We start from the raw sequence: 24,911 nt of genomic DNA, 5'->3' as shown, positions 1-24,911 counted from the left end.
ATGATTGAGCCTAATGACAGCCATGATAACTAGTATTTATTATGTATTTATTACTAGTCAATAAAGAACTAGGATGTGAAGAAGGCAAGCATCTGGCCTCAGATGGCTCAGGCAGCAATGACAAGGTCCAACTCCAGAGCCCTAGCCTCCACCACCCTGCCTGCCTCTCCTCCTCCCTGCTCACATCCGAGGTATGATCAACCAGCCCAGGCCCCCGCAGATGCCCTCAGGGAACTCCAGAGGCCTGCTGGATGGCACCAGAGTTCAGTGTCTAGGGTGGGATTCTACAGCCCAGAGGGACCCCCAGGCCTCTCGGTCTTTCACATACTTTGGCCAGGCCCAGAGAGGGGAGCTCGAGGACCCCTGCTCACCCGGACAGAGCCAGCCCACACCCACAGGAAGAGCCGGTGGAGGAGAAAACCGCCCTATCTTCTCAAGTTTCTTGAGTCTCCTGGGCCACACGGGAGGGGGCTCCCTCCCAAAGGAGAAATTCTTTGGGAACATTAGAGAAACTCCCCCAAGCTGGAAACTCCCTGCATGGCCTCACTGTGACAGCTCTGCACCCTTCACTGCTGGCCCCCACTTGAACAGAAAGGAGGACTTCTAAGGCTGCAAAGTCCACCTGCAACAGGGGTGGATGGCAGCTCGGAGGTCGCAAGACAGAGAGAATGCAACACCCCTCTGCATCCCAGCTGCCCCAAGGAGCACAGGGGAGGGAGCCAGGCCCCCTCAAATCGCAGTTACACCCTGTCTCTACTCACCACCTGGGCTAGGCGAGAGCTGGCCCACCAGCCCACTTCACCAGGGAGTGAAGCCGTTGGCCCAGCCCAGCCTAGCTCCCGCCTGCCAGAGCCACACACCAAGCCCCAGGGACCCAGATTTAACATAACCTACTCCGTGTGTGCTCCCTCTCCCCAGGGGCCTCTCAGCACACGTTAAGATCCGATTGGCACTAATTGGACCAAGCTGGCAGTGCCCAGGGCGGCTTGAATGCTGTCAACACGGATTTGACTCACCGAGTAATGGCTGTCGGTGCCTGTGGAGCCCACCATTAGTGTCATCTTGGGAGGATCAAGCAAACTTGGATGGCACTCTGTGAGTCAACACCACTGACTGGCCAAGCTTTCAGCTAGAGACCTCGAGCTTACAAGTGCTTTATTCTCAGTCTCACATCCAAGCAAGGGCTGGAACCCAGCCTCCTAAACATCAGCTCATAAGTCTATGGGCCCGTTTCTCTGCTGGTGTATCCTCCCTAGATAGTCTTCCCTGAAAGCAAAAGTGGCTTCTAGCTCCTCCCTTCCTCCCAGGGCACAAGACCTCCCCTCTGATCATCAAACCCCAAGCCCAAGAGGGGAAACTCAGCCCAATCCAAGAACTGGAGCCCCTAGATGGACTCTTGGCCCCAAGACTCAATGATCAACTGCAATCATGAACCCTGGACCCTGAAGTGAAAATTCCCAGGAATAAAATCATCACTCCAGCTTGGAACTCAGGACCCCCCCCCCAAACAAATGTCTCAATACCAAGCCAAAAATCTCACCTGCAGAAATAGCACCCTCACCACCCCACCCCGCCCCCAAATTGAAACTTGCATCCTGGGAACCAGCGCTTAGCACCAGACAGCAAACCCCTACTTTCAGAACAAGCCCTGAATCTTGGGAAAGTCTATTCTCAAAGCTGATCTAGACTCTTCTTATATTTTACTTCTTTAACACAACATCAACCTGGGGAACAAATGAGGAAACCCAAACTCCCTAAAACCGTCTTCTTCATATCTTAGAGTAGAAGAACCAGAGGATTCTCCTGCAACAAGAGCCCTAGTTTCCAGAAGGGCTGCACTTTAATGCAGAAACTTCCACGTTTCAAGTGGCCTCCTGGTTACTCACAGCCTTGTCCCGTCACTTCCTCCATCCTCCTGGCTCCAAACCAGAGTCTGGGTGTCTGGCTGGTCTCCTCAGCCCCAGAGGATCTGCCAGCCTCAGCCCAGGAGAAGGGAAACCACCTCTGCATCTCTTGGGCACTGGCTAGGTTCTCTCTGTCCTGAAGAGAGGGGGTTTCATTCATTGCTAATCTGTTCAGATTTTTCTATTTCTTCATGATTCGGTACGGTTAGGTTGCATGTTTCAGTGAATTTATCCATTTCTTCTAGGTTGTCCAACTTGTTGGTAATCTCTGAAGATTCTTTGTATTTATGTGGTATTAGCTGCAATGTCTCCTCTTTCATTAATGATTTTATTTATTTAAGGCTTCTTTCTTTTTCTCTTAGTCTAGCTAATGGTTTGTCAACTTTATATATATATATATTTTTTAACTCAGTTTTGTTGATCTTTTCCATTGTCATTCTAGTCTTTATTCATTTATTTCCTTCCTTCTACCAACTTTGGGCTTAGTTTGTTCTTCTTTTTCCAGTTCCTTGAGGTCTAAAATTAGGTTGTTTTTTTGAGATTATTTTTCTTAATGTAAGCATTTATCGCTATAAACTTCCCTCTTAGAACTGCTTTAGCTGCATTCCATAATATTCCATCGCCATGTTGTGTCTTCACTTTCTTTTGTCTCAAAATTTCTTAAATTTCCCTTTTGATTGCTTAGGAGCACATTGTCCAGTCTCCACATATTTGTGCATTCTCCCCTTTTCCTTCTGTAATTGATTTCTAGTTTTGTACCATTGTAGTCAGAAAATATACTCGATACAATTTCAATCTTCTTTGATATGTTAAGACTTGTTTTGTGGATAACATATGCTCTATCCCTGTGTGCTTAAGAAGAATGCATTTTGCTACGATGAAATGTTCTATATGTCTGTTAGGTCCACTTTGTCTAAAGTGTAGTTCAGGCTCAATATTTCCATATTGATTTTCTGTCTGGATGATCTACTCACTGCTGAAAGTGGAAAATTGAAGTCTCCTATTATTATAGTACTTCTATCTATTTCTTCCTTCAGATCTGTTAATATTTGCTTTATATATATATGTGCTCTGATGTTGGGCACATATATATTTACTATAGTTATTTCCTCTTGATGAATTGATCCCTTTGTCATTATATAATGACCTTCTTTTTCTCTTATTACTGTATTTTACTTAAAGTCCATATTGCTGATATAACTACCCCTGCTCTTTTGGTTTCTATTGCCTGAAATATCTTTTTCCATTTCTTCACTTTCAGCTTATGTGTGTCCTTAAAGCTGAGGCAAGTCTCTTATAGTTGGGTAATTTGTTGGCCCCTGGTTTTTGGTTTTTTTTGTTTGTTTTTTCTTTTTTTTTTTTTTTTAATCCATTCAGTCACTCTCTATCTTTTGATTGATAATTTAGACTATTTATATTTAAAGATAGATAAGGACTTATCACCAATTTATTAATTGTTTTCTGGGCATTGTTTTTCCTTTTTATGACCATACCTGTGGCATATGGATGTTCCTTGCTTGGGGCAGTGGGAGCGGGGGTGGTCAAATCAGAGCTGCAGCTGCAGGCCTATGCCATAGCCACAGCACTGGATCCGAGCCACATCCAAGACCTACCCCACAGCTTGCAGCAACACCAAAGCCTCAACCCACTGAGTGAGGCCATGGATCAAACCTGTATCTTCACAAAGACAACATCAGGTTCTTAAGCCACTGAGCCATAACAGGAACTCCCTGTTTTCTGGGTATTTTGCACATCCTTTGTTCCTTTCTTCCTCCATTATTACCTTCCTTTGTGATTGGACGACAAAGTGGTATGCTTTGATCCTTTTCCCTTTTTCTTTTGTATATCTATTACTGGTTTTTGCTTTGTGGTTACAACGAGGTTTACATAAAATATAGTTTAGCCATCTGTTTTAAGCTTATAACAACTTAACTTTGTTAATCAATGAAAGCTCAACACTTTTACTCTCCCCTTCAACATTTTACATTTTTGATGTCACAATTTATGTTATATAATCTACTAATCAATTATTGTAGTTATAACTATTTTTAATTCTTTTATCTTTTAACCTTTATATTAGAGTTGTAAGTAATTTACACACCATCACTGCAATATTAGTGTATCCTGGAATAGAGCAAGTATTTACTTTTACCAGAGAGTTTTACACTTTCATATGTTTTCATGTTCCTAGTTAGTGTCCTATCTTTTCAGCTTAAATAGTTTCTTTAGCATTTCTTGTGAAGCAGGTTTAGTGGTTATGAACTCCTTCAGCTTTTGTTTATCTGGGAATGTCTGTATCGCACCTTCAATTCTGAAGGACAGCTTTGCTGGGTAAAGTATTCTTAAATCTCCCCATAAGAAAACTCTGGGACAAGATAGCTTCACTGGTGAATTCTATCAAACATTTAATGAATGAATACCAATCCTTCCCAAACTCCTCCCCAAAAATGAGGAAGATGGAATAGTTCCAAACTTATCTTATAAGGCCAGCATTACCCTGTTACTAAGGCCATACAAGGATACTACATGAAAAGAAAATTACAGGCCAACATCCCTGATGAACATAGATCCTCCACAAAGTAGTAGCAAACCAAAATCAACAGCACATTAAAAAGATCATACACCACGATCAAGTGAGATGTATCCCTCGGATGCAAGGATGATTCAGTATATGCAAATTAATAAATGTAATATAACATAACAAAATAAAATAAAGGATAAATATCATATGATCATCAATCGCAGATGCATAAAGAGCATTTGATAAATGCAATATCCTTTCATGATAAACACTCTCAACAAATTAGGTATAGATGGAATGTACCTCAACATAATAAAGGTTGTATATAACAAGCCCACAGCTAACATCATACTAATGGTGATCAGAAACAAGAGAAGGATGCCCTCTATTGCCACTTCAACAAATTCAGCATAGTACTGGAAGTCCTTGCCAAGCAATTAGGTAAGAAAAAGAAATAAAATGCATCCAAATAAGAAAGGAAGACTCCATCAAAAAACTGCTAGAATTGATAAATGAATTCAGTAAAGTTGCAGGATACAAAAATCAATATACAAAAGTCAGTTGTGTTTCTATACACTAGTAACAAATGATCTGAAAAAGAAATTAAGAAACCAAATCCATTTATAAGAGCATCAAAAAGAATGAAATTCTTAGGGAAAAATTTAACAAAATCTTTCCATCTGTACATGGAAAACTATAATCCATTGAAGAAAGAAATTGCAGAAGATAAAAATAAACACAGGGAGTTCTCTGGTGGTTCCCTGTATTTATTTTTAAGCAGGTTAAGGTTCTGGCATTTTCACTGCTATGGCTCAGGCCACTGCTATGTTGCAGGCTCATTCCCTGGCCTGGAAACTTCCACATGCCACAGGTGTAGCAAAAGAGAAAAAAAAAAAAATAGAGGAGGGGGGAGTTCCCACTGCGGCTCAGCGAGTTACAAACCCATCTAGTATCCACAAGGATCAAGGTTCAATCCCTGGCCTTGCTCAGTGGGTTAAGGATCCAGCATTGCCATAAGCTGTGATGTAGATCACAGACACAGCTTGAATCTAGAGTAGCTGTGGCTGTGGTTTAGGTTTCAGACATGGCTCAGATCCTGCATTGCTGTGGCTGTGGCTGTGGCCAGCAGCAGCAGATTCAATTCAACCCCTAGCCTAGGAACTTCCATATGTCACAGGTGCAGCCCTGAAAAGCAAAAAAAGAGAGAGAGAGAGAGAGAACCTGAAATAAACGTTGCAAGTCTCATTTAAATAAATAAATAAATGCATACATACATACATACAAAGACATCTCATGTCCATGGATTGAAATAATTAATATCAATATAATAATTAATATTGTTAAAATGTTCATACCACCCAAAGCAATCTAAAGGTTCAATGCAATCCCTATCAAAATTATAATGGTATTTTTCACATATTTTTTTTAAAAACTTAAAATGTGTATGAAACCACAAATACCCTGAATGGCTAAAGCAATCTTGAGCAAGAAGAATAGAGCTGGAGACACCATAATTCCTAATTTCAAATCACACTACAAAGCTATAGTAATTGAAACAGTATGATATTAGCATAAAAAACAGACATATAGATCAATGGAATATAATAGACAACACAGAAATAAACCCATATTTATATGGTCAACTAGTTTTCAACAAAGGGGCCAAGAACATACAGTGGGGAAAGGATAGAATCTGCAATAAAAGATGCCAGGAAAACTGGATGTGTACACACAAAAGAACTAAACTGCCCTTATCTCCACCATATACAAAAATCAACTCAAAATTAATTAAAGATCTAAATGTAAGACCTGAAACCATAAAACTCCTAGAAGAAAACATAACAGGAAAACTCTTTGACACTGATCTTGGCAAAGATTTTTGGGGTTTGATGCCCAAAGCAGAAGCATCAAAAGAAGAAATAAAGAAGTGAAATGACATTAAACTAAAAAGATTTTGCACAGTAAAAGTGAAAAATCACAAAATTAAAAGGCACCCTGTGGAATGGGAAAAAAAAAATTTGTAAGCCATATATCTGATAAGGGGCTAATTTCCAAAAAAATATAAGGAATTCTTACAACTCAATAGCAAAAAATAATAATAAACAACACAACGGAAAAACGGGCAAGGGAATTAAATAGTCATTTTTTCCAAAGAAGACATACAAATGGCCGCAGGTACATGAAAAGGTGCTCAATATCACTAACCATCAGGGAAATGCAAATCACCTCACATCTGTCAGTATGTCTATTATCAAAAAGACAGGAGAGAGAAGTTTCTGTCATGGCTCAGTGGTTAACAAACCCGACTAGGAACCATGGGGTTGTGGGTTCAATTCCTGGCTTTGCTCAGTGGGTTAAGGATCTGGCGTTGCCATGAGCTGTGCTGTAGGTTGCAAATGTGGCTTGGATCCTGCGTTGCTCTGGCTGTGGTGTAGGCTGACAGCTACAGCTCTGATTCACCCCTAGCCTAGGAACCCCCATATGCCATGGGAGCGTCCCAAGAAATGGGCAAAAAGACCAAAAAAAAAAAAAAAGAGAGAGAGAGAGAGAGATAGAAGTTCCCACGTGGTTAACAGGTTAAGGATCCAGCGTTGTCACTGCAGTGGCTCGGGTTGCTGCTGTGGCATGGATTCAATCCCTGGCCTGGGAACTTTCACATGCCACGGGCAAAAGATAATGAGTATTGATAAAGATGTAGAGAAAAGAGAATGCTTGTACACTCTAGGAGAGAATGTAAATTGGTACAGTCATTTTGGAAAACAGTTTGGAGGTTCCTCAAACAATTAAAAATAGAACTACCAACGGACTGAGCAGTCTCACTTCTGGGTGTATGTCCAAAGGAAATGAAATCATTATCTTGAGGAGATATTTATACATGCATGTTCACTGCTGCATTAGTCACCATAGCCAAGATATGGCAGCAACCTAAGTGTCTGCTGTTGGATGAACATAGAGGCCCTTATACTACATGAAATAAGCCAAAGAAAAGGTATAGAAAGATAAATTCCATGGAGTGCCACTTATATGTGGAATCTTACCAAAAAAAAAAAAAAAAAAAAAAAGGATGGGGGTTGAATTCAAAGAAACAGAAAGGAGAATGTTGGCTGCCAAAGGCTGGGGGTGGGAGAAATGGGGAAATGTTAGTCAAAGGATACAAACTTTCAGTCATATGATAAGTAAGCTCTGAGTATCTAGTGTTGAGCATGGTGAGGAAGGGTCATAAAAACTTGTATACTTGAAATGTGCTAGTAGATTTTAAACATTCTCTCTCTCTCTCTCTCTCTCTCTCTCTCTCTCTCTCTCTCTCTCTCACACACACACACACACACACACACAGAGTAACTATGGGAGTTCCCTGGTAGCCCAGAAGTTAAGGATCCAGCATTGTCACTGGTGTAGCTCTGGTTGCTGCTGTGGCACGGGTTCAATCCCCAGCCCAGCAACTTCTGCATGCTGTGGGCTCAGCCAAAAAAAAAATTAACTAGATGAAGTGATGGCTGTGTTAACCTGATGCAGGAGACATTTCACTATATATATACCAAATCATCACATTGTACACTTTAAGTGCCTTATAATTTTCTTTGTCATCATACCACAATAAAACTGGGGGCAGGGGAAAGAGGCTGTTTCCTGCAAACATCTAGAGGGCCAGGGAGAGAATTCTATTGCTTCATGCAGGCACAGGCACTCTCTTGGGTCCAAGCTGTGCCTTCATGCCTAGAAGTTAAAGGAGAGTCCAGGGGGCTCAGAGAGAAGAGGGGGTCCTGGCTGGTCCTACTGGGATGAAGATGGGGTTCATCATGCTCTCCAGTCTAGCCTGAAAGCAAGGGTCCAGAATGGGTATTAACCTAATGATGATTCAAAGAGGCCCCATGAAGCAGCCCAGAAAGGGTCTGGAACAGGACTCAGAAATACAGACTCTCATAGTCCTGTGACAATCTGGGCCTCAGTTTCTCCTCTGTAAAGTGGGGCTGTACATCCTGGTCATGGGAACCCCATGAGATCCTGAAGGAGGAAGCAGGAGGGAAACTGACTGAGGCTATTCAAATGCAAGGGACACGGCCCTGGGAAGTCTCCAAGCTCAGGGCAGAGACAAAGAGCTTTATTCTCTCCTCTTCCCCTTTCCCACCTGCTGCCTCCTTTCCCAGCCGTGTTTCCGCATTCTCTTTCACCATATGGCCATCCACCCAGTCTTTCCTGCTTTCCCTTCCCTTGACAGTTTAATAATTTAATAAGTACTGAGCCCCAGGGTGAGGGTCTGGGGCTTTGATCTCACTCTGGGAAAACCAGAGCAGCCTTGGCCTGTCTGGGCTGATTTATGGCCACCTTTTATGGCTTATGTGTGTATGCTGGGGGAACTAGCACCCACGGGGAGCAAGAAGCCACCTGAGAAAGCCTAGTTGGGTTGGGAACTGAAAGCCCAGCAGAAGCCAGATGCACAGCACAGCACAGGTGCCAGGGCCCTGTCTCTGCCCACCCGGGAACCACCTGTGACAGGCGGAGGGGACATTAATTATTGATGATGTCCCGGGGGTAGGGATGGAGCCAAGAACTCAGGGCCAGCCCTGCCCTGCTCACCTGGGGCTCCTCCTGGCTCTCAGACCTCAAGGCCTCAGGTGGAACTCAAGGGGACACTCACACATCAGCACGCCCACCCTCCCAGGGTGGCCATGCTCCTCCAAGACTAGCCACCCAGATACCCCACTGACCACGGCCTCAGAAGTCGGAATCCTCTGAGACACATCAGCACAAGCCGTTTCTTTGCATCTCTCCCCACCTCCAGGCCTTCAAGTCGACCTTCTAAAGGATCTCCCCTATCAGTCTCCCTGCCAGGGAGAAGCCAACCCCCTCCTCCCCTGGAGGACTGCAGGAGCCTCTGCCTGGTCCTCCCCTTCCCCTCTCCTTCCCCAGGGCTTTCTTTTTCTTTTTTTTTTTTTTTTTTTTTTTTTTTTTTTTTTTTTTTTTTTTTTTTGTCTTGTCTAGGGCCGCACCTGCAGCATATGGAGGTTCCCAGGCTAGGGGTCTAATTGGAGCTGTAGCTGCCGGCCTATGCCAGAGCCACGCAACAGGGATCCAAGTCACGTCTGCGACCTACACCACAGCTCACAGCAACGCTGGATCCTCAACCCACTGAGCAAGGCCAGGGATCGAACCTGCAACCTCATGGCTCCTACTCGGATTCGTTAACCACTGAGCCACAGAAGAGTGACAAGAGACGGGAACTCCTGACCCAAGGCTTTCTAAGGCATCTGAGAGATCTTGCCACTCTTCTGTTTAAGCCCTTCCGTAGTTCCCCTGGGGACAGCACATATCACAGTTGACATGAGCATTTGTTACCCCCTCTCTGAGTCCCTCTGGAGTATCACCCAGCTCCTGAGAGTATCACCCAGCATGGTCAGAGCCTTACACCTCATTAGCACCTGGTCCAATCCAGCTGTATGACCTTGGCCAAGCCACTTCCCCTCCCCGGGGCTGAGAACTCCAGGCCTAGGCTGAGAAAGAAGGAAGGACAAAATGATCTCCAGGGTGTACTGGGGTTCTAATGGGTCTCCCACCAGCTCCACGCGCAGGCCTGACCATCTGCCAGTCCTTTCCCTTCAGCGGGAATGTATTCAAAGGAGCATTTGCTGAGAAGATCAGAGAAAGCAGAGACAAGGAAAGCAGAAACAGAGGACGAAAAGGACTCCAGGACCCTTCTGCCAACATGGACCGAATTGGATGAGGCTGGCCCAGGAGCACCTCAAGGGCAGAGATGATGCCCAGTACTCACCTCCAAATCTCCATGCCCAGCATCAGGACTGGCACAGAAGGCACTGATGCAAATGAGTCAGCAGACACATCCTCACACTCTCACTTGTACCTGACCAGGGCAGAGTGCCTCCTCCCCTCCCTCTCAGGGCACCTGGACACATGCTGTCCCATCCCCCAGAGAAGATCAGCTTTTCAGCAGATGCAGGCAGAGGTGGGGGCAAGTCAAGGGGAAAGATATAGGTAAAAGCCAAGAGCATGTAGAACTGCCACCACCCTAATCATAAGACAGTAGCTTCCCATGGCAATGTTCTCCCTTTCTTGTCCCCACCCGAACCTATGGACCAGCCACAAGACATTGTGGGGCAAGAGAGGCAAAGAAGGCCATCCAGGAAAGCCAGCAGACACACGTCCCTCCTCTCTCCCATCATCCCAAGAGGGTCCTCCCTCCTCCTCCTGTCCCACCTCCACACAGATGGCCTTTGGGACCAGCAACTTGCTTCCACAGACAGGGAGACAAGGGAGCGGCCACTTAATGAATTTCTGCTGAAAGTCCCTTGGCCTGGGCGGCTGGGATGACACCAGCCTGGACTCAGCCCCTCAGTGCTCAGCATCAATCCAATACCAAGGTCCATCCTCAGCAGAGGCTTGTGCCAGGCCCCTTCCAGGAATACCCTTCACTGCCGCCCTCCACACCCAGCTCAGTGCTCTCAACTGAGGGTGCTACTGCCCCCTCTGGGGTGCTTTCAAAAAAATATGGCAGAGCTATTTTTTTAACATCCAAATGACATTTAATGTGGCCAGTGACATTTAATAGGCAGGGGTCAGGAATGCTAACTGAACAGTTTCACATCCAACATAGCAGGAGCACCCCCAGGAACACAAAGCCAACCCCTACTCATTTTCTGATGAGTTCTCTGGTCATTTCACTTCCAAGACCCCCAGACCAAGTCAAGTTCCCCAAGTTCTCCAGTTTTCCTTTACAGCCCTCCTCAAAATATAACTGCTTAGGAGTTCCCATTGTGACTCAGTGGCAATGAATCTGACTAGTATCCATGAGGACATGGGTTTGATCCCTTGCCTCGCTCAGGGGGATCCCGAGTTGCTATGGCTGTGGTGTAGGCTATTGGCTATAGCTCTGATTCTACCCCTAGCCTGGGATCTTCCATATGCTGCGGATGTAGCCCTAAAATACATACATACATACATACATAAATACATAAATGCTTAGATAAGGAACTAAAGAAATATGTAACAGGAATTCTCTGGTGGCGCAGTGAGTTAAGGATCCAGCGTTGTCACTGCAGCGGCTTGGGTCACTGCTGTGGCACAGGTTTGATCCCTGGCCCAGGAGCTTTCACATATCATGGACATGGTCAAAAAAAAAAAAAAAAAAAAGTGACAACACTGTTAAAGTCGTGACCCAGCCTCAAGGAGGTGGAGCATAGCTCCCTGCCCTCAACACGTGGGCTGCGCATAGGACTTCCTTTCAAAGCACACAGCATGGCAAGGGGAGAAAGTGCACCTTTAACTTGACAATGGAGGATGCTGACAAGCACTACCTCAGCCATGAGATCAAGGTCAGCACCCACAGGGTGAGAAGTCACGTGGAGAGCATGCACCGCTGATATGATGCAATGAAAATGGCATGCCACCTCTCCACAACCTAGAACCACAGTCTGATGAGAATGTTAGATAAATCCCAGTGAAAGGACAGTCTACAAAATACCTAACCGACACGCCTCAAAGTTGTCAAGGTCATCAAAGACAAGGAAGGCGTGAGAAACTGTCACAACCAACAGGGAGCCTAAGAAAATATGATAACTCTGTCTATATATATATATATAATGTGGTAGCTAAAAATATAATGTGGTATCTATCCTCAGTGGGATCCTAGTATAGACAAAGAACATGAGGGAAAACTGAGGAAACAGGAGTCAAGTATAGACCTTAGTTAATAAACCTGTACATTAATTGTCACAAATGTTCCATACTAATGTAAGATGCTAATCATGGAGGAAATTGGGTAGGGGAATATGGAAACTCTCTACTATTTTGCAATAATTCTGTAAATCTAACACTGTTCTAAATGAAAAGGTTTTGTTGGGTTTTTTTTAAAGTGGTAGCACTGAAGTCAGAGAGCTCTTGGCTACAATCTCAGCTCCACCTCGTACCAGCCATGTGACCTTGGGTAAGTTGCCTAACCTCTCTAAGCCTCAGTTTATTGATCCCATCCATAAATGGAGTTAATAATCATACCTACTTGACATGATTGTTTTAAAGGTTAAATGAGATCATAGGTGTAACGAGCCTTAGCACAGTCTCTATCTAGCACATAACATGTTAGCAATTATTATCATATCCTGATTCACTTGTTCATTTGCCATTTTTGTTCCCAGCTGCCTCTCCCACCATGGCAGCGAGCCCTCATCTTGCTGTGTACCACCGTAGCCTCAGACCTAGGAGAATGGCTGGCTCATTGCTGATGCTTAGTTTGCACTTGTCAAACAACAGAATGAGCCCTCCCCATCAGAGCATCCCTAGAACCCCAACTCTCACCCTGGGAGAACTTCAGTTCCAGAGCTCAGCACAGAGCCCAGCCTACCTCTGAATTGCAGCTAGAGCACAGAGAAAGCCAAAGCCTCCCACCTGCCTCGCTGTGACTCCTCCTCCTCCTCTCCTAGCCCTGCTTCTCTCTTCGCCCCACCCCCCACAGGCATCAGCACCTGCTCATTTCCCAAAGCAGCAGGATCCGGGTAATGACCTCTGATAAACATCTTTTAATAAACCCTGTAGCTGGATCTGTCATCCAGAAGCTGTATTCTCCTCCCTGCCCATGCTCACTTTCATCTCCTCCCACTTCCTGGGCTGGCCCATTGGTGCCTCTGGTCTTACCAGGCAGGCCCCCAGACCCCAAGGGCCTCTGGACTCTGGATTGCTGGGGAATGGCCAACAGGCTGCCTAGGCTGTTCCAGAAGCCTCACCCTCCCCACGAGCCTGCAGTCTCAGGGGCCTGACCTGGCTCTGCCTGTGCCACCCAGTCTGACCGCTGGCCAGTCCACTTCCCTCCATCCCTGTGGGCAGTTTTCCCAGGCGTTACCAAGGAGACCACTCACATCCTGCCCGGGGTTGCCAAAGCAACCAGCTCAGTGAGAAGCAGCCCCTCAGCCCTCTAGCCCCCGGGTGTGCAGGACCAGAAGTGAGAGAGTCACAGACCAACAGGAAATAGGCCCGGGCAGCTGGCACTCCGAGGGGGGGGAACATTCCCTGGCCAGTGCCCGCTCCTGTCTTCCTTTCCCGCCTCTCCCTCCTTCTGTTACTGCCCTTACCCATCCCGCCACCCTCCTGGGTTCAGTGGTTTAGAGCCAATGCCTGGGCCTCCATGTGCACATCTTGGAAGTGGGCACAGGCCATCCCAGAGGGTCAGGGAAAAGAAAGTCCCAATATGCAGAAATTCTCCTCAGGGCCAATTTTCTCCTTCAAGGGCCTTGGGGTCCTGGATAGAAATCACAGCTCTGCCATGTCCTGCTTCAGTGTTTCTGGACAGCAATCTTAATCTACGAGTCTCAGTTTTCTCACCTATAAAATGGGGATAATAACACCTACTTCACACTTATTGAGAGAGTAAATGAATTAACCTACATGAATGCAATTAGCATAGTGCCCAGTGTCAGGACTTGCACTTCTTAAAAATCCCCCTTTTTTTTCTTTACTGATGAACAGTAGCCCTGCTGATCATAGCCAGCGTAAGAAATGCTTCCAGATTCACCCATAGGAGGCTTAGAAGAGACCGTCAGCTTGGCCGTCCCACCCAGTCCTTTCAGCTTGGACAAGGACAGAAGCCCTGTAGCTCCATTAACTTCCCAGCAGCTGTTGCCACTGTTTAAAGGAAACCACTAAACTCTTCTGCTCGAATGCCTCCCAAAGCTTCCCCTGCCTACAGGATCGATCTAAATTCCTCCTGGCATTTGAGACCCTGTAAGATCTGGCCCCAGTCTTTCTTCCAAGATTGACCTGTTCATTTTCCCAGTGAGGTCTCACATCCCAGGTGGGAGCAATTGCTCACCATCTCTGCCCACGCCTTGCATTTTCCTGCCTCCGCGCCTTTGCTGCCATGCCCTCACTAGATGCCCTTGAACAGGTCCATTCCAAATCTTCATCCAGCTTCGGGTTCCTCTCCCTCACCAACTCCAAGAGTACCAGAGTGGGTATGTTCTGAGGCCTTGACAGATCTCAGATCTTGGGGTATATCAGAATGACCTGGGGATCTTATTAAACATGTGGGTTTGGGGGCCCTGTCCCCCAGATATTCTGAGACAGCAGGCCTGGCCTGGGGGCTGGGAACCTGCCTTTTAGATGTGCTTTCAGCTGAGGCTGAGGCTGATGTTGACACAGGCAGTAGAAAACCTCGCTTTGAGAAATACCAGCCCAAACGAACAGAAAGTTCCCTTAAAGTGTCTGAGGACTGGCTGATGGGTCTACATGGCTAATAACCTTCCGGAGGAGGTGGAAGGGGCAGGGCGCTGGGAGAGAGCACCAGGAACCCCACGCTACTCCCTTTCTCTCCTCTGGGGCTCTGTCCAGAAACCAGAAGATTGCTCCCCAGTTTCTTTCCTACAGTGGAAGCCAGAGCCCAGCAAGAGTGAGTTCTACGGGGGCAAGATGTGGAGCGATCACAAGAGTGAACTCTAAAGTCAGAGAGACCTGGGTTTGAATCCCAGCTCCATCAGTTACTGTATGGTCTGGGATTGGTTACTTCAGCTCGCTGAGCCTTCCTTCTCCGTCTATAAAATGGTTACGATGGGAACCATGAGGTTGCGGGTTCGATCTCCAGCCTGGCTCAGTGGGTTAGGGATCCAGTGTTGTTGTGAGCTGTGGTGTGGGTCACAGACATGGCTTGGATCTGGCGTTGCTGTGGCTATGGTGTAGGCCGGTAGCTATGGCTCGGATTAGACCCCTAGCCTGGGAACCTCCATATGCCGTGGATGCGGCCCTAAAAGGACAAAAAATAATAATAAAATAAAATGGTTACAATGACTCCCTCAGTATGATATCTGGAGAAGATTAATGGAAATAACCTACATGGAAGTACTGGCACACAGCAACTACCCACCACCCAGTAGCTACTATAAACATTAATGTTATGATTAATAATACTGAGTTCAAAGGTCAGACTGAACTGAAAACCAACAGGGTGGAGAGCGCAGATTCTCCAGGTCCAACACAGGGGCTGTCTCAGCCCAGCCTCTCTGCAGTCTCGGGTTTCCAGAGGAGGCCACCAGCCCCTACCTCTTCACCCTGCCAGGTCTGTCTGCTGCACCGCTGAGGGTGAAGCTCACCTAACCTGCAAGGGTCATGACAACCCAAGAAGGAGCCCAGATAAAGGCTGTGGGACTATCTGTGGGTTGGCCAAAGAATGGAGGCCTTGAATTTTTGGTGATGGCAGTCTGGGTCATGACATTGAAAGCTGTTGACAAGGGCGGGGCAAGATGAAAGGAGTACTTTAGAAGGACCCCTCTGGCAGCATCAAAGGAGGAATAGGAAGCAGAGAGGCCAGCTAGTGCAATATCCGGGATGAGGGCCCAGATCAGCAGAGTGGCAGAAAGGATGTAAAGGCTAGAAAATGGCTAGGACCTTTTCCTAGGAGATGCCCCCCCTACCCACCCCCCCTCCAAAGAGCAGTGAGCAAGTTCAAGGTCTGTAAACAAGTTCCTACACCACACTCTGGCCACCTCAAAGAATCAAGGCTCCCCGGCCCACCTTAGAAGCTCCTCCCTTGGCCAGCTGAGAGCCTTAGCCACCATGAAAAAGAGACTTTGAATATAACAGGTGTCCGGTTGGTGTCACACCCAGCCAAAGCTGGAGAGAGGGACAATCTCCCTACAGCTGTCACAACTAGTGGCTTTGTGAAATGTCTAATTCAAAGGCCCCAGCTTTGAAAAGATGGAAAGCTCACTCCTAGGTCTATAGCCCCAGGAACTGAACACAGGTGTGCAAACAAAAACTTATACGCAAATCTTTACAGCGGCAAAATCCACAATAACCGAAAAGGTAGAAACAACCCAACTACCCATCAAGTGGATAACAAAATGACACATGGATAAATAAAATGTGGCATATCTATACAATGGAATATTATTCAGCCACAAAAAGGAAAGAAGATACATGTTGCAACGTGGATGAATCTTGTAAACACTGTGCTGAATGAAAGAAGCCAACACAAAGGACAAATATAGTATGATTCCATTGACATGAAATGTCCAACATAGGCAAATGCATAGAGACAGAGAGCAGGTGAGTGGCTGCCAGGAATTCGGGGGGTGGGCAGTCCTGAGGAGTGACTGCCTAATGGGTATTGGCTTTCCTTGGGAGGTGATGAAAATGTTCTGGAATTAGACGTGGTGGTTGCACAACATTGCGAATGTTCTAAATGCCACTTAATTCTACACTTTAAAGTGTTAAAACGATGAGCTTTATGTTATGTGAATTTTACCACGTTAAAAAAAAGAAGGCGGGAGTTCCCGTCGTGGCGCAGTGGTTAGCGAATCTGACTAGGGACCATGAGGTTGCAGGTTCGATTCCTGCCCTTGCTCAGTGGGTTAACGATCCGGCGTTGCCATGAGCTGCGGTGTAGATTGCAGATGTGGCTCGGATCTGGCGCTGCTGTGGCCGTGGCGTAGGCCAGCGGCTACAGCTCTGATTAGACCCCTAGCCTGGAAATCTCCATGTGTCACGGGAGCAGCCCTAGAAAAGGCAAAAAGACAAAAAAAAAAAAAAAAAAAAGAATGCAACTTTGTGGGTCAACTATACTCCAATAAAATTCATATTACAAAATGGGAGGAGGTGGCCCATCCCATCCTCATCCATGGGTGACCACAGAGACTGAGCTGCCCTCCCCAAAGGTTATCTTTCCCTCAGTGCTCAGCGCCAAGCAGCAGGCACTACAGAGAGATGGGGAAGGAGGAAGACCTTCATTCTCCATGTTCTTCCCCTTAAAGCATGAACGCCCAGCCCTGGTCAGCCTGGGCCCATCACTGAGAACATATACGCACACTTACTCATCCCACCTCCAAGCCTCTGCTGCCCGTCCCTTGCCTTACCCTCTTGTCCACACCCTAGGACCCCCACTGCACCCCGAGCCAACCATGCAATTTTGATAGTTCCTTCAATGTCCAGCTCAAAGTCTTCCTTGCTTCTCCATTTCTGACCTCTGCCCCACGTATCTGGGATTTCAACAATCCAAGCATTTGACTCCATTCCCTCCCTTCGGCTTCACCTTTTCAAGTAGATCCTCAGCCTGTAAATGTACAGGGATATCATGAGCCCTCACCTCTGAGCCAGGCACACGGCAGCTCCTCATAACTGTCTTTTGGTCCTTATCCCAGAGCCATAGCTTGGATCTCTCCCCTGGGCACTCCCACACCAATACTGTTCAGACCCTGGTGGGCATCACCAGCAGCGGAATGAGATCACCATGTCTCAGGAAGAAAAGCAAAGTCTACCACCCGACAGATGGTGGGCGAGCCTCATTTTACGTCAGCCTGACAGACAGACCAATCTTAGTTCTCTAGTGAGTCCCAGAGCCCCTGTTACATCAGGTCCCTTCCAGTTGTTTTAATTAAAACGGTGAGAAATCAATAGAGATTGCAATTATGGAAGGGGAAAAAAAATCCAGAGTTCCCTGCCCTCAGCAAATTTCTGGATGGACACTGATAAGAATCTGAGCTGAATTCTGGGTGAGGACAAAAGCTATCCCAGCAGAACTCAGGTGGACAGTCTTAGAATCCCAACCAATACCAAGGTCATTCCAGTACAAAAGGGATAGAATTCTCAGTGACCAATGATGTATCTGAAAAGACTCCTGGGTCAATGCTGATACCATTAGAAGGAAATTTGGAGTGATCACTAAAACAATCACAGAATAAAGGTGATGGCTTTGTTAGGATGGGGAAAAGTCAGGCTGAGAAGGAGGATCAGTGTGCCCCAGATGAAGGACAAAAGGAGCCGACAGGTGGCCTTCAGGGCATGCTCTATCCTTCATCCCAGGCTTGGAAGGAGCAGAACCAAAATTCTCACGGTCACCTCCTGGAGGTGGGTGGTTAGGGACAGTGGAGAGTGGATTCTGTTAAATCAAGCCTGAAGGGAGATGGGCAGGAGGAGGGAGACAGCTGAGGGGAAAATTTCTCCAGTGTTTACTGCAGCTGAATAAGAATGGATCCCTGTTGATGAGCGAGGCAGCAAAAGGGGGCTCTTACAGGCCAGATAGACAGGAGACAGGCAGAGGAGGGAGCTAGGGTGGGGGCAGGGAGATGGGAAGGCCTCAGATCCTCTCCTGCCCACTCCCTCCCCTGCCAGAGACCCCGGCCACAGAGATGTCATAGCCCCACAATCCCAAATTTCAGGCCAAAAGGGGTGCAATCATGGAGGCCTCCTCTGGGCTTCCCTAGCATGGCCTTCTCGGGGCAGTTGGTAAACATCAGGCTCCAAGTCACTGGCCCCCAGCTAACCCCTGCCCCTGAGGGACTCAGTCTGGATTTGCCACTTCTTTTGACTGACCCACTGAGTAACTGGGCAAATCACTCTCCCTGTCCAGCATTCTTCCCACTTGTAAGGGAGCAGAATTGGATGACAACCCCAGGATCCATTCATCATTAGGAATTTGTTTTCAACACTCGGAAGCAGTCTCCATGCATCTAATACTTCAGCTTATTTCTGATTATAAAAAATAATACTTGCTTACTGTAGAAATTTTAGAAAAGAGCAAAATATAAGCAAGAAAAGAAAAAAACTCTTATGGGATCTCACTACCCAGAAGAAACTGTGATTAACCTTTTGGAAACTTTCTTTCCAGGGTTGATTTTTCTTTCTCTCTCTCTCTCTCTCTCTCTCTCTCTCTCTCTTTTTTTTTTTTTTTTTTGCATTCATAACATTTTTTAAAAGAAATTTGGATCTTACAGTCCATAAAACTTTGTATTCTGCTTTTTACAGCAGTCATTATGCTGCTGCGAGCATTATACCCAAGTGATCAAATATCCCTCTGAAATACTATTTTAAAGAGTGCCTAATATTCCACCAGGAGGCTCCACCATGATTACAGGGCATTTAGGTTGTTTTCCTAGTATAAACAACTGTCATGAGCACCCTAGCCTGGTGCCTAAGTATTTGCCTGCATCTTCCTTTCTGCAGAATCAATTCTTCAGGTGGAAACACAAGGCCAATGAATTTTTTTCTTTTGTCTTTTTTTAGGGCTGCACCCATGGTGCATGGAAATTCCCAGGCTAGGGGTCGAATCGGACCTGAAGCTGCTGGCCTACACCATAGACACAGCAACATGGGATCCGAGCCAAGTCTTCAACCTACACCACAGCTCATGGCCATGCCAGATCCTTAACCCACCGAGCAAGGCCAGGGATGGAACCCATGTCCTCATGGATGCTAGTCCGGTTCGTTAACCGCTGAGCCACAATGGGAACTTCCCAATGAATATGTTTTTAAAAGTCTTGACATGTACCACCATGTTAGTTTCCAGAAAGACACAACAAATCCATTGCTTTTCCCCAGCCGCGTGACATGTGAAGTTCTGAAAGGGCTGGAGTTAGAATGCAGGATGGTGGTCCCGTCTCTCCTCCTCTCCCTCAGTCTTGAAGATTAACTGTCCAGCAAAAGAGAGGACAGAATTCTAGGTCAGAAGAAAAAGGTCTGCAGACTAGCTCTTCCTCTCTGGCTTTGGGAACCTGAAACAAGCATTAGTTCTCCTCAACTGTAAAATGGTTCTGATGAGCTCTGAGAACTGCCCAGAGCAATTTCTTTGCTCACTTGAAAAGGTGTTTGTGAACGTTCTTTGTAAATTTCAGGGCTTCGGCAAAGGGCATTACTGTATCCTTTCCATACCCAGGGCTCAGGAAGTAGACTGTTCTCCGTGAAAGCCTGAGGACTTCCCTTCCCCATCCTTAGCCATCAGAAGGCCCAGCCAGAGCTGGCCGGTTTTGAGGGTGGTTGAAAAGGAGCTTCCTGAAGGGAATCAGTGGGCTCTGAGGGCCTGGGAGGGTCCAGGTGTGTTTTCCAAAGATCAGAGACAACACTGGAAGAAGTAAAGCTGAGAACCCGGCCTAGGGTGCTGGGTGAGTTGGGGGACTTGGCAAAGACCTTGCTGGTTAATGTCCCTCTGTCTCAAGGCTCCCAGCCCCTTCTTTCTAGAGTTCCAACCAAACATCTGGCCTTCAGGAAAACAGAAACCAAGCTAATTCAATGGACGCAAAAAGTCAATAGCTACAGAGGACTTCAGAGGCCATTGCCTCTGGCTCCTTCTTCCAGGCTGTTATAAATCAGTCCTGGGTTTGTAAGACTCTCCAATCAGAAACGCAACTAGTGCTTCCAGCATCAGTTCTCCAGCCATGGGCAGATGAAAAAGAAAACCATGGTGCCGGAAGCACAGCTAGCCGGCCTGAGCATCCTGCCACACTCCCCTATCCACCCGCCAAACGCCCTTTCTCACCCCTGTACGCTCACCTAGCATCACGGCCTGAGGGACTCCAGTGACGTTACCAGCGCTGGCTGGCAGAGATGCGTAGACCCCATTGAACGCCATCCTCCCTGATTTTCATCACCATCACCGGCAGTCCCCCACTTCCAGCCCACCTCCTCGGCCAGAGATGCGTCTCTAGTCTCCAAATACGCACAACAGGTGGCACCTGCCTGGCCTCCCCAATCACACCTCTCCACCTCTCCCTGCCCCTCCACTTGCGCCCCAGTCTTCCACCTGCGCCCGGCCCTGATGGAGCCTTACCTTTGAGGTTTGGGGGGTGGCCCCGCGGAGCCCGGCTCGCGTTTCCTCGGGGCAAAGAGGGGATACTGGAGAAGTTGTTACCCATGGCATCCGTCCCCAGGGGGTTCGGCAAGCGCTGGGGGCAGGCGAGGCTGGGCAGGAGCAGAGGTACGGTGTGCAAGTGTGTGTGCGCGCGCGGGCGCGCGCCGCCGGGGGAGGGCCCTGGTGGGGTTGCGGCTCGGGGCGGGCGGGCAGCTCCTCTCCTCCCTCTCTCTGGGCTCCGCCGTCCTCGGCGGTTCCTGCCCGCCGCGGGGGTCCTCGCGTGAGCCGGCTACCTGCCTGCCATTTTCCGCGGCGGACGCGCCCCTGGGCGGGGGCTGGCGGCGCCCGGGGCTCTCCTCTTCCTCAGGCTGGCGCGTGGGTCCTGGTTGGTGACGGTCGGCGCAGTGGTTCCGGCGCGCTCCCCCGGGGCCATAGAGTCAGGGCTCCCGGCGCTGGCGCTCAGCTGCTCGGCCTGCCCGGTGGCTCGGCGGCTCGGCGGCCGGCTCCGTCCCCGCCTGCGGGGACGGCCGCGGCGGCGACGTGCGTGGCGCCTTCCCTCCCGCGGCTGGGCATGGAGCGGGGCTCCGAGGAGCGCAGGGCGGGCTGGGTGCTCCTGCGGTGGTGGGTCTCCCCCGGCCGCTGCGCTCCCGCCCTCTCCGGGTCCCTCGCACGACCGCCACTCCCGCCCCCAGCCTTGGCCAGGATTCCCTCGCTCCGGTTGTTATGGTGACAGCTGCGCCGGTGAATGAGCGTCTTAGTGACACGTGCGCGCCCGCTCAGCCAGATGTGGCCCCGGGCGCGCCGCGTTCCCAGCTGCCACTAGTTCTCCGAGGCACGCGGGTGGGATGGAGGGGGCCCGGCCCAGGTGGGGGTCAAATATCAGAGACGCGGGCTGTAGGAGTTGGGTTTATTCCTCTCACGCACAGAGGAACTGGTCCTGAAAACAAAAGAAACGGTTCCACAAGAACGGCGACCTCCCTGGGTGCCAGGCTCGGGGCGAGGGAGCTCTGTTAAAATTTCCGTAGCTCCAGACTCAGCACTCAGCACATAGTAAAAGCTCCAGGAGGAAAAAAACAAACAAACAAAAAAGTTTAATAGTGAATGGATGAAGAAATAAATGAGATCAGGAACACCAGCACTTGAGCCTTTGCTCTCAGTCAGTTCAAGGGGCACTGGGGTAAGGGCTCAGAACAAGAATTCCAGGCTCGGAGGTCCCATGGTGGCACAGGGGAAGCGAATCCCACTAGTAACCATGAGGTTGCGGGTTCGATCCCTGGCCTCACTTAGTGGGTTAAGGATCCGGCATTGCAGAGAGCTGTGGTGTACGTCGCAGACGCTGCTGGCTGCTCGGATCCTGCGGTTGCTGTGCCTGTGGCTTGGGCCGGCAGCTGTAGCTCCAATTCAATCCCCAGCCTGGGAACCTCCATATATGGCACGAGGCCCTAAAAAGCCCAAAAAAAAAGAATCCCAGGCTCTCCAGTTACTGAACACATAGCATGGGGGGGGGGGGGGCAGGGGGCTGTGGATTAACACGGATTGGACCTACGAGCCAGGCTGGGGAAACATCTCAAGGACAAACCATCAACAACTCTGAACTGGGTAGTTCTGTCAGCTGTAAGAGGCTGGGCCCTCTGTGCCCTACAGCAGTCAAAGAAGGCTTCCTGGAAGAAGGGGCCTTCAGCAAGTCACCCGTTCACATGACAGCACATCTATCTGTAACTCGGCACTGCTACTAGGACCTGCAGGAAGGGAAAGGGAGTCATTCTCCCACCTGGACATGGGGGCAGCTCCTCCCTGTCTTATCAGGGCTAGAAATGAGCCAGGCACGTCAACTCCATCTACCATGATGCCCCCAGTCCCCAGGAGGGTGCCTGGCACATGACAGAGAGAATCTGCCATCCATCCTGCTCTAGGATCACTTCTAGCTTCCTGACTGGCTTCAGCAGCTCTGATCCAGAATCCAATGAGAACGTGGGCTGGCATCAGGCAGCTCATCCATCCAGGTTCTTTCCTCAAGTCTCCATGGGATGGCTCCTCATGATTCAGGCACAGGTCATGTGTCACCTCCTGACCGTCCCTGACCGCCCCAACTAGAGAACCCCCACCACTCTCAGTCCCTTTCCATAGGATCACTCTGTGTTATCTTCTGGAATTCGTTGGAAAGTAGCTTTCCCCCTTGCTTATGTTCTGCCTCCCCCACCAGAACTTAAGCTCTGTGAGGGGAGAGAGCAGGTCAACTCCATCTACCATGATGCCCCCAGTCCCCAGGAGGGTGCCTGGCACATGACAGACTGTCCAAAAATGCTTATGGAATGGATGAATCCCCCTGCCTACCAGCAGAAGAACTCTACCAAGAGCCCTGGGAGAAAAGCCTCTGAGCTGCCCTTTTGCCCTCCCCCTCCCCACCCTCCACCCCTTTGCAGGCATCACATCCTTAAATGTCTGGGACTCCAGGCGAGCTAGAAATATCCTTGACAGCTGCTCTCTGGGGTCTGGAGGGAAAGACAGCCCCCACCCCCACCTCCAGCCTCTTAGATGCCCAGGATCACGTGCCTAGCCAGCTGCAGAATGGCCATGGCAGGTCAGGGGTGCCGTCTTATTTGTGGGCGTATCCCCCCAGGCTCACTCCAACCAATGACTCATGCATCAGAAATCCATGAGCTCTGAACAGCAGCACACGCACACATTTGCCTGCCTACCTTACATCTCTTGCACTCACTTCTACACAAGCACACACATATTCACATACACTCATAGACCCCCTGAAGTCCAAAGGAATGAGGTCACTGTGAGCTGCTGCTGGCACCGGAGTAAATCTGAAGACTCTGTATAGACGAGACTAATTCCCCTGGAGTGTGTGTGAAATTTAAGGGTAGGATTTGCGGACAGTGGCTGGGGAGAGGATCAGCGTCCTAGAGTTTCCAGGAGGAGGGGATACGGGAGTCAGGGGCAAGGTCCCAGAGGTAGAGGATGGTGGGAATGTCACAGGCCCCATGTGATCTAAACCTGGGCTGTGGACAAAGCCAGGGAGAGATGGAGAAGATCCAAGGGGAGGAGAAATGTGGGGATCCAGGGAGCCCCACAGGAAGGGGAGAGGCATCTGGGACCAAGGGGGGGAACTGAGGTTGGGCAGAAACTTCCTCTGATCCTTGAGGGTTGAGGAGACCACGGGAGTATCAGCAGAGCCAAGATCAGGGAGGCCTCCCTGGTGTGAAAGATAAAGAGGCCCTCACTCTCATGAAAGGCCAACCAGCACCTGCTCGAGCCTAGGAGGAAGCGCCTTGGAAATCTGGTACCCTACGTCACCTCCTTAGCCTGACCCGAGCTTTTCTGGGGGGTTCTGTGCTGTGAGAGGGGACACCACCATCAAGTGTCAACTCGCTGTAAGTCTCTGGCCAGGCAGGGACCCAGAGGAGGTGGGTGTGGCTGCATGGGACCCAGAGAAGCTGAGAGTGACCCCTCTGAGAGGCCCTGTGCCTCGGAAACCCTTTCTTGGCAGGAGCAGTGCTTAGACCCGGCTCAGAGGATCAAAGAGCCACAGCACCTGCCTCCCTCTGGATGCTGGGTGGAGTCTCCGAGGTCTTCAAGCCATCCTTCACCAAGGCGGCTGCCAGGAGGCAGAAAGTGGCCTGTGCAGGCCCGAGGGCCCTTCCCAGCCCTAATCAGGAAGGGAGAAGGGAGAAGGAATCTGCCAGGGAGACAGGCAGGATGAAGTCACTGTTTTGGTGGCTTCAATGGAAGCTATTAATACCCATAAGGTGGCACTCCAGCACCTGTCACCGTGGCAACCCCGCCTCCCCAGCAGTGTAGCTTCTGAAGGCAGTGCCCAAGCGGGTGGCATCAGTGCTCAAGGGTTCGCCTGTGTGCACACGTGTGTCCATGTGCATTCTGAGCGCTCACACTAAAGCACAGGAGAGGGGGCTCCCAGCCA

General features: G+C 48.7%; 1 protein-coding gene across 6 annotated transcripts in view; it reads right to left on the bottom strand.

The window, feature by feature from the left end:
- NEURL1 (neuralized E3 ubiquitin protein ligase 1) overlaps positions 1-21,687 on the bottom strand; it is a 78,564-nt gene extending 56,877 nt beyond the window's left edge. For 2 of the 6 annotated variants that reach the window (XM_084995291.1, XM_084995292.1), the window contains exons 1-2: positions 21,274-21,662; positions 20,960-21,090 (exon numbers count right to left, since the gene is read on the bottom strand). In XM_084995291.1, coding sequence (XP_084851417.1) covers positions 20,960-21,090; positions 21,274-21,413 — 271 coding nt within the window. In that variant the 5' untranslated portion in view covers positions 21,414-21,662. Of the gene's footprint in view, positions 1-20,959; positions 21,238-21,273 lie in introns of all 6 variants that reach the window. The other 4 variants (XM_084995293.1, XM_001926877.6, XM_084995295.1 and 1 more) reach the window with 4 other exon arrangements.
- Between the last annotated feature and the right edge of the window lie 3,224 nt (positions 21,688-24,911).

This window comes from Sus scrofa, chromosome 14 (genome assembly GCF_054392235.1).
Source record: "Sus scrofa isolate SSC_HxYL_T2T_F1_AM1 chromosome 14, Sscrofa_HxYL_maternal_Yorkshire_Landrace_v2.0, whole genome shotgun sequence".
NCBI lineage: Eukaryota > Metazoa > Chordata > Mammalia > Artiodactyla > Suidae > Sus > Sus scrofa.
This window is presented reverse-complemented; position numbering and strand designations above follow the sequence as displayed.